The sequence below is a fragment of the Callorhinus ursinus genome, unplaced genomic scaffold (assembly GCF_003265705.2).
Source record: "Callorhinus ursinus isolate GAN/ISIS: 27379988/994484 unplaced genomic scaffold, GSC_fseal_2.0 scaffold24, whole genome shotgun sequence".
In the NCBI taxonomy this organism is placed as follows: domain Eukaryota; kingdom Metazoa; phylum Chordata; class Mammalia; order Carnivora; family Otariidae; genus Callorhinus; species Callorhinus ursinus.
Window position 1 is genome coordinate 708,967 of NW_027397086.1, and position 9,587 is coordinate 718,553.

Consider the following 9,587-nt stretch of genomic DNA (forward strand, 5'->3'; position numbering starts at 1 on the left):
GGGCCTTTCCCGATGTGGCTGTCCCAGCTGTGTTGGTGAGTGGTAGTTAATCTTGCAGAGTGAGGAATACGGCTGTTTGCTCCGTCCTTGCCACAGCACTACAAGAAAGTGGCCTGTCTTCTTCACTGTTCGTTATTTCAACATGAGTATATTCTGCTTAAAAACTTGTTTTGCTTCTCTGTATATAATTTTCCTTGGATTTATGTGCACGGTTTATTTGGTTCTACGTTTTCATGTATCACCAGGAGCAAATTTGATTGATAAGTACATGTGAATAATCTCCTGTAAATGGATTTTATAACAAAAATGTACTAAACTATTTTCTAAAATTAGTTGTGCAGACGATAATTCTTTGCTGCAGCTCTGACTCTACGCTCTTGAGTTCACAGCTGGGATTTGGTAGACAGTACCCCTCTTCGTGAAAACCTCCGTTTTAAGAGAGACTGGTGAAATTAAAAGTGGAAACCGGAAAACTGGCCTGAGTTAGGTAGGATTCAGCGTCAGTGTGCTCAGCAGAGTGCTTCAGGCCCGTTCAGCCTGCCATGTGGTCTGTCTGCAGAAAGCACATGGTGGGGATTTGCTTTATTCAAGAATGTTCTCCACTCTCCGCCTCCCCCGCCCCCGCCAGCCCTGGCTCTCGGGGTGAAATCTCATCTGTGAGGTCATGAGGTATGTCACGACCAGCCCTGGTGGCCAGTCCTGGTTGGGGGCTTGGCCCGACAGAAAAGCATGCTCACCTTCAGGCAGAGGCTGGGGAGGGTGGGAGAGGCCGGGTAGGCGTGAGCGGAGCCCCTGGGGACACGGTGGGTGCAGACATCCAAGTCGGGGTGACTGCTGACGGCCACAGAAGTGGAGCGTGCTTCGCGGTGTGAGACTGTGCCGCGCTCCTGTTGGAGGGTGCTGGCTCATTCCAGATGTGCGAGCAAGTCCCCAGGAAGGTGAAATGACAGATGGGGGGTAGGGGCCTCCTAAATTCACCAAAGGACCTGGTGAGAGACCAGCGCTCCGAGGGCCACTTCGTCTGTGGAATTCATTACTGCCGCATCTGTAGTGATGATTTTTAAAGTCATTGCTGCCCGACCTACCCACGCAGTCACCACCACCTCCCGGGGGCCGCCATTCATTGTTTGAGGAATAAATAATTCAGGGAGGAAACAAAAATTTAGCTTCAGCTTAAGTAGAATTTATGTGTCGTGCAGCACATAACGGCACTTTCTGTACTTGAGGGACCCCTCCGTTGCCCTTAAAGGACCTGAGTTACTGTCACCCTGTGCATAAATGGTATCTGTAGACGGATGGGGTGCTGGAGCCCCGCAAGGCGGTCTGCGTGGGCCCTGCTCCCCAGCACTCAAGCTCGCCTGTGCTGGTGGACGTGGCCACCTTTGTGTTGCAGCCACCTGCCTGCAAAAAGAAGTGCTAACATGTCGTTTTCAACCCAGGGACGCGCTTCGGAGCCACCAGGGAGTTTTGGAAAAATTTTGCCCCTGGGCTCTAGCCGAGAATTTCTGATGTAATGGGTCCGGGGCCCGGCGCTTGCTGCCTTTTACTTTCTTTCTTTTTTATTTTTTTTTTTTAAAGTCTCAAACTCACTCTCAGGTGATTCCATTGAGCCTCCAGCCTTGAGGCCTCCTAGGGGTCAGGAGGAGAGAGGAGCAGCCCTCAGCCCCACGGGGGTCACGTCTGCCTTCCTCAATCATTGTCGCCCCCAGGAGCCCCGGGCTGGGCAAGGCCCACCATGAAAGGCCATCGGGGCACCTTCGCTTCCGTTCAGAAGGAGGTTCCCAGGACAGCAGGGCCAAGGGAAGGAGAACCGGAAACCGCTCAGGTGACTCCTGGGGCCGTTAGAAGGGAGGAGATCCAGGGTGAGTCCGCGTGGCCGGTGAGGCCTCGAAAAGGCAACAGGTCTGGTGCTTGTCCAGCAGGGACGCCCGCGTGGCTGTTGTTGAGGCGAGGGAATCCCGGGCTGGGGCTCCACGTTGGAGCTAAGCCATGCACGGCAGAGTCTGCTGGGCACGTGCGGGTGTTCTAACACCGGCTATCACTGAAGTGCTTGCCCGGGTGCTAGAGCTAAGAACTAGCAAAGCTGCGGGTCTGGTGACCGGAAAGGCCTTGCTTATAACCCCCACGGTAGGTGCCAGCACACAAAGGGGGCCTGGGAGGGACTCGGTGTTAACCAGAGAGGGGGCAGGTCTGCCTTAGCTCCATCCCGGGCACCAGCATCTCGCAGCCTCCAGGGGCTTCACCTTATTTACCTGAAAGTGGAAATTGGGGTTTGAGTCCCTTTTCTGATTCTTTTCACCAAGCTCCAAAATCAGGCCCCGATCCCTGAGGTTCTGGGGAGGAAGAGCTAAGCTTGTGGTGGGTTTCTGTGCTAGCACACTCGGGCTGTCGTAACAAAACCCGAGAGACCCGGTGCCTTAGAAACGTTCTTTGCCAGCTCCAGAGGCTGGGAGTCCCAGGATCGCGGCACCAGCAGACTCTGTGTCTGGTGATGGCCTTTCTCGTCGCTGTGTCCTCCCGTGGCGGAAGGTGCGGGGAAGCTCTCTGGGGCCATCGTGAGCTTCCATCCGCACGACCTCAGCACCTGCCAAAGGCGCCACCTCCTGACACTATCACTTGGGGGGCAGAATGTCAACATGAATGGGGGAGAGGGGGACACAAACATCACTCCGTTGCAGCTTGTAAGGTGTCAGCTTGGATGGGCAGAGTTCCCCGTAGGTTTGCTTTCGGATGGGCCACAGGAAACCCCGTGTGCGGTCTGAGGCCAGAAAAGCAGCAGCGGCCCTACTGTTCACAGGCTCTGAGGCCAGGACAGAGGCCCAGGGCTCTGTCATAACTCACGCCTCTTGTCACTGACCGCTGGCTCGTTGGCGCGGGGCCTGCAGCCGTCCCTGTTCAGCTTCTCTAATACCTGGGCCAGGAGGCTGTCTGGCTCCAGGACAGGGGGCCCCAGCTTCTCCTGGGGGATGCCCCCTGTCTCCACCATTGCGGGCAGATGGACATGGGCTCCAATCCACCTCACCGATTCCAGCTTGCCTTCGCGCTCGTGCTTCATTCACCTCCTTCCTTCCCGGACTGCCCGCCTGTGGACTTCGAGATCCAGCGTGAGGCATGAACATGACCACCTCGTTGGGGTGGTTCAACCAGCTCACAAGCACGTAAGGCCAAGTCCAGGCGATAATACCTGACGTTGATTTTTGACAGTGGTTCTGCTTAACTGAACTCCGCGACCCGGAATGCTCTGGTCCCTCCCAGTAGCAGAGTTGGTAGTCCCCTCCTGCGCTGAGTAAGGCTGGCTGTGGAAGCAGTTGGGTATTGTGGAAACAGGTGACTGCAGGGGGTGCGTGCTCTCTGCCAGATCATCTGCTCTGGGGGAAGCCAGCTGCCTCGCTGTGAGGGACACTCAAGGATCTCTGTGGGGAGAGGTCCTAATGGGGAGGAACCTGCCTTGTGCCAACAGCCAGCAGCGTCAACATGGGCAGCGAGGGCGCCATCTTGGAAGTGGACTCTCCAGCCCCAGTCAGGCCCAAGAAAGTCCCCAAATCAGAACCACTGAGCTAAGCTGCACTGGAATTCCTGACCCACAGAACCTGTGTGACCTGAATGTGGGCCCAAGCCCCCCCGAGTCAGTGCTTCTCTGCCACAAAGAATGAGCTAGAAAGAAGACACACGGCGTTATGCTGTGTGCAGTCAGCAGGCATTCCAGCTTGGGGAGGCAGAGAAGGCTGAGAGCTGACGGCTAGGGTAGGAGTTGGCATTCCAGACAAAAACTGGAAGGCCCAATGAAGAAAGCACGATCAGGTCCGAGAACCCAACAGGAGCTAGCAGTGGGGCCGAGGGACTGGCTAAGGAAGGCCAGGTCCTGCAGGTCCTTTTTGGCAGGTGAGTAGCCGAGTCTTACGCAAAGGGCAGTAGGGAGCCCTTGCAAGGTTTTTAAGCAACTTAAATGCCTTGATTGGAACCCCCATGTCTGGCACTCTCCTCCCGGGTAATCTTGGGGTATAGAGACTGGTCCTGCAGCACAAGCCTGTTACAACTGCCCTGCACACCATTACAGCCATCAGCAGGGGCGGCTAATGATGGCACCTCCGGGGCACAGCGACAGACCCCCAGTATAGTTTTCAATCGTTTTTCTTGACCTGGAAAGGATTCACAATATTGTGGTAAGGGGTGGTTATATTTTTCTTCTCTCTCTCTGTGTACATACAGCACACAGAATTTTTTAATAAGGGGGGAAAAAAGCCTAAAAGGACATTTGCCAGTATGTTTAACAAGGGCTAGGTAGTTGGGGTTTTTAAAATAGGTTTTATTTTATAGAGCATTTTAGGTTCACATCAAAAGGAGAGGGAGGTACGGAGATTTTCCAAAGATCCTCCTCCCCACACACCAGCCTCCCCGCTGCCTCCAGCCCTCTCCGGAGGGTACATTTGCTGCAGTCAGTGAGTCCGTGGTTTGCGTTAGGGTTCACTCGGGTGCATTCCATCGGTCTGGATGATCGTGTGATGACCCCCCCCCCTAGGCATTTCCAGCCTTTTACAGGGTGGTTCCACTGCCCTAGAAATCCTCTGTGCCCTGACTAGTCCAGGGAGTAAATGCAAGTTTATTCTCTATATGGTGGTGGTGGTTTTTTCATTTTTCCATTTGTTGTACAGTGAGTGTGAAGTATTTTTGTAATAAAACTAATTGTATTTTAAAGGTAACACCAGTTCTTTCGGTCATTCTGTCTTACAAACGGCATTTGCCCTGGAGCCTGCGGGAAAGGCTGTGTTCGCAAATCTTCCTCGTGCTGAGTGAGCCACGTCCTCGCGGTGGGCTCCGGGGCCGTGGCCGCCCTCCGCAGGTGCTCAGCGGCCCCGGAACTCCTGGGCTCCCCCGTGGCCGCGGCCACAGCCACCAGGCCTCCTGGCCTTCCCACCCCGGACCCCCAGTGCGGGGGGTGCTGCAGGGGCTCGTGGCATGAATGGCCAGAGGGGCAGCTGCGCAACAGGGCACACCAGCCGCCCTCCCCACCCAGGAGCAGGCCGCCTGGGCGCCGCGCCTGGGACAATGGGGGTCCCCCGCAGTGCCAGGTGAGCGTGCCAGGTGCACGTGCCAGGTGCGCGCCGGCTGCCAGAATGCAACGGAACTCGCCACCGGCCAGGGCGGCGCTCTCGGCCCGCTCCCAGCTCCCTGGGCCTGCCTCGAGATCTGTCCCCCAGCTCCGCCCTGGCTCCGGGGAAGCGGTGGGGACAGTGACCAGCGCTGCCATCCTGCAGCCTCTGCGCACGCAGAGCAAGAGGCAAAGAGCAGGGCAGAGCCGGAAGGAGCTCGCAGGTAGGGGAGCAGGTTTTCTTTCAGATATCCAACCCCTTCGCGGTAGTGCGCAACGATAAATGTTACTTGTACCCTGGTCTCGGGGGAAAGGTGTGAGGATTGCCCATCTACATCGGTTGCTCTCAAAGCCAGTTTGACCTGGGGCCCCTTATGGACAAGGGCCTCTGCCAATGTCCCCACAGGTAGAAAGGCGTCTAGCAACGTTGTTGCCGGCAGTGGATGCATTGCTTACTCAGGCAAGATGCGCCAATGTGCACGAAGAAAATCCAGTATATAAACTTAGGGGCTAACTTATTTGAATGGCACAAACGCGGGTTGCAACAGGACTTCCGGCCCCACTCTCTGGCTCTAGCTGGGGACTTCGGGCAACTTGCCCCGCCTCTCTGAGTCTCATCTGGAGAATGGAGATGCATTTATTTTGTATGTTTTAGTGTTTTTATGAAGGCTGTGATACTGCATCTCTCCTTCTGTGATTCGAATTTGCCACTCAACATTGTATTTTAGGATTTATCCATGGTGATGCATATAGCTCTAATTTAGGGGTTCTCAGGTCGGGGGACAGTTGTTGCAATTTGGGAGTGGGCACTGCTAGCATCTATCGCAAGCCAAGGGTGCTGCGCAACATCTGGCCGTGCACAAAGACAACCACCCCCCCCGCCCCCCCGCAGCAGAATGGTCCAGTCCAAAATGTCAGTAGGGCTGTGGCTGAGGGGCCCTCTCCCAGTTACCCAATGTCACCTCTGGATGCTATCCCAGTGCGGGACCGCACCGCAAGCCCCATATCTAGCCTCCTGTGCAGTGCATCTGGATTGTTTCCATTTATCACTCACTATTCAATACTTCGGTGATCACTCCTGTACAGATGTTCTTGTCCCTTGTGCTGGATTTTCTCTAGGATGTATACCGAGGAGAGGAATTGCCAGGCAAAAGCACGTTAGACTAAATCATATGCTGATTTATATTCCCAGCAGCAGTGTATGTGAAATCTCATTGCCCCACATCCTCACAAACACAAGGTGTTACCAGACATTTTAAAAAGCTTCTTTGCTAATCTGTTAGGGGTAAAATTTGTATTTCCTAGATTACCACCAGGTTGATCTTCTCTTAGGTTTGTTGACCATTTTTGTTCCTCATCCAGGATTTGCTCGCTCTCATCCTTTGCTCATTGTTCTCTTGGGCTGTTTATCTTCTCCCTTGATTTTTTTTTTTTTTAGAAATTCTTAATATATTTCCAATGTTAATCCGTTATCTCTTTCATGTATTTCCAGTATCTTGTCTCGGTCATGGCTTGTGCTTTTTTCCTGGTGTCTTTTATGGTATAGAAGATTTTTATTGCAGTGTGGTTGAATTTACCAATCTCCCAAAGGTTTCGAAAGCGCTACTTTGCTTTTAACCTCTTGAGTTTATTTTTATGTATGGCATGAGGAAGGGATACAATTATATTCCCCGCTTCTCACAAATGCCACTGATTTGTCTTAGCGCTATTATTAACGAGTTTATTTTAAAATTTTTATCGTTTTCATCCAATTTTTTGTCCTGAAATTTTTAAATGTAAAGGAAAGTTAAAGCAGTGCAGTGAAGACTTAAATTCAGTGAAGACCTAAAGTACCTGGATTCACCAGTTCTCGACACCTTACCACATTACACTTTCTTGTTCTGTTCATCCATCTGTCTCTGCTTTTGGTTTTCACGGAACAATTTCCAAGTGTCTTATGATAATCATGATACCTCACTTCTAGATACTAGAGAACACAGTTTCAAGGAATAAGGACTTTTTAAAACATAACAACAACACTGTTATCGAAATTGGATATAATTATCTAATTTGTGTTCAAATTTCTGCAATTATCCTAAAATGTCCTTTATTGCTGTATTTTTTAAAAAGACTTTAATTCTGGATCCAATCAAGGATCACACATTGCATTTAGTTGCCCTGTCTCTTCAGCCTGTAAAATGTTCCACTCCTTTTTACATTTTCTTTTGGGTCAGTCTGTCATGATATGGACATTTTTGACAAGTAAAGGCCAGGTAGCTTAGGGAATGCCCCATAGTCTAGATTTGTCTGATTGTTTCCTTGCGATTAGAGTCAGGTTAAATATTTTTGGCAAGAACATAGGTGGTGATGTATTCTTTCTGTGGCATTGTTACGGTCAGACCCTTTCCTGTCGGAGGGGCACGTGGGCCTGGCAGGGAGTAGCTCCTGTAATAAGGAGCTGGAGTCCTGTTGCCCCCAGAGGAGCGCGGGTTCTGGGTGGGGAGGAGGGCAGCGGGTGGAAGCAAAGAATGAAAAGGACGTGCTTTTGCATTTCTTTTTTGTTGCAAAAGACCCCCTTTGATATTCAGGACATATTGCTAAATTTTATAAGGCGGGTTTATATAAGATGAGGCCACTATTGTTTTAAAAAATAAAATAGAGGGAAAAGGTGGCAGTGTGCAGGTCAGTGTGAAAAGCTAGGTTCTGCACTGGAGAGCCTGGATTTGCATCCGGGGTCCTGCTGCTTCCTGGCTGTGTGACTCTGGGCGGCTTGCCCTCCCTCTCTGTGCTGAGTAGTCATTGTTTCTTTGTGCCCTTTCTCTGGCTGGGGAAGGGAGACCATCTCTCTCGGTGGGGTGGGAAATGCTGGACGCAAGGCTGTGCATACTTGGTGAGGACCCAGCAGGAGGCAGGCCTGGGGCGAGGGCAGCACCCCCGGCAGCATCTGGGCCGGGGTGGGGGGGTGGGAGGGGCCCCTCTGGGCCACCGGGGGCTGCATACAGTCCCGGCTTTGTACATCTAGCTCCTCTGACATGTGCCTTCAAATAATCTCTTCTGCTTAAGTCACCCCGGGGCTGGGTTTTGTGCTGGGCCTAAGCTCTCTGAGCAGGACACTCTTGGAGGCTCAGAGTTGTCAGCCTTACGTAAGTAAGGTGGCTACACCGATAAAGCCCACTTCCCAGCTTCCTTGCTGGGATTCTCGAAATAAGGATGCAAGCCTGACCACGATGCTTACTACTGGGCTTAACAAATGCCGGCCCAAATTGTCTGTGGGTTTGCTTTATGGAAAAGTACTAGAACTGTATATCAGAAAATATTAACTGTTATTAGCTCTGAACGGAGGATTGTGGGTGATTTTAATTTTACAATTATTATTATTTTGCTTCTTTTTATTTGCTAACTTCCCTACAGTCTGATTTGTGTTTTGCAAAGGAAAAATGAACAAGTAAAGCTTTGCTTCCCTGGGCCTTTGCCCCGAACTCTTCTGGCCTGAGATGTGCTGAGATGGGCTGGGGTCCCTCTGGGACTGGGGGAGACTGGCCTAGCCAGAAGTGTGGGGCCCAGGGCAGGGGTGCAGGCATGGGGTGAGCCCCCTCTGAGCCCTGCCCACCCAGGCCTGCCTGGAGAGGCCGAGGGCTGTTCCCTCGGCTCCCATAAATGCCTCCTAAGTGTGACGCATGGCAGGGGAGGCCAGAAACGCTAACACAGCAGTCCTGCTTATTTAGAGGGGGCAGGTGGGGGCAGGGGGCGAGGCGAGGCTGCCTCGGAGGGGCGGGTGGGAAGACATTTCCCTTGACAGCAGAGCTATTCGGATGAAGCCCAGCTCCCCAGGGCTCCTTGCTCTGCCTGCTGTAGAGTCTGCTATAGGGGTTGCATGGGGCGCAGGGATGGAAGGCAAAGCAGGCAGGAGGGCCCCCCAACCCCCTCCCACCCCGGGCAGATGCCCCGCTGCCTGGGGCTGCCTAGGCTGCAGTAGCCCTGGGTTCAACACTGGGCTCTGGAGTCAGGCTGACTGCACTCAGCTCCTGCCCCTGGGCTTAGCAAGTGTGACTTCAGGCCAGTTACTTCTCTCCTAGCCTCCCTTGGTGGACCTCCTCATCCCCTTCTGTAAAATGGGTATGGTAGTCCCTTCTGCCTAGGGCAGTGTTCTCAACCTGGGCCGGTTCTGCCCCCAGTCTGCAATGCCCAGAGGCACTTTTGGTTTTCACCCCAGAGAAGGAGGTGCTACTGGCATCTAGCTGCCCAAGGCCGGGGATGCTGCTAAACCTCCCAGGTGCCAGGCTCAGCGTCCCGCCGCCCTCCCAGAAGTCTCCAGCCCTTATGGCAAAGGCCCCGAGGTTGAGAAACCTGTCGTAGGCTGAAGACTAGCATTCACTTGCGCACGGCACCTGATGGCCGGCCGTTATCCAAGCTGGGGAATGGGGACATGGGCCTCTTTACCTCTCAGAAGCAGGTGTCAGAACCTGATCTCGGTCGGGGACAGGATGCAGTATTTAAGAGAGGCTGGGCTATGACTTTG

General features: G+C 53.0%; 1 protein-coding gene across 2 annotated transcripts in view; it reads left to right on the forward strand.

Moving 5' to 3' along the window:
* Positions 1-4,700, forward strand: part of SETX (senataxin) — an 88,936-nt gene extending 84,236 nt beyond the window's left edge. Inside the window, exons 26-27 of one of the 2 annotated variants that reach the window (XR_003211475.2) lie at positions 1,597-1,825; positions 2,438-4,700. Coding sequence is in view for 1 of the 2 variants with exons in the window: in XM_025888121.2 (XP_025743906.1) it covers positions 1,597-1,623 (27 nt within the window). In the remaining variant the exon portion in view is untranslated. Of the gene's footprint in view, positions 1-1,596 lie in introns of both variants that reach the window. The other variant, XM_025888121.2, reaches the window with a different exon arrangement.
* The last annotated feature ends 4,887 nt before the right edge of the window (positions 4,701-9,587 follow it).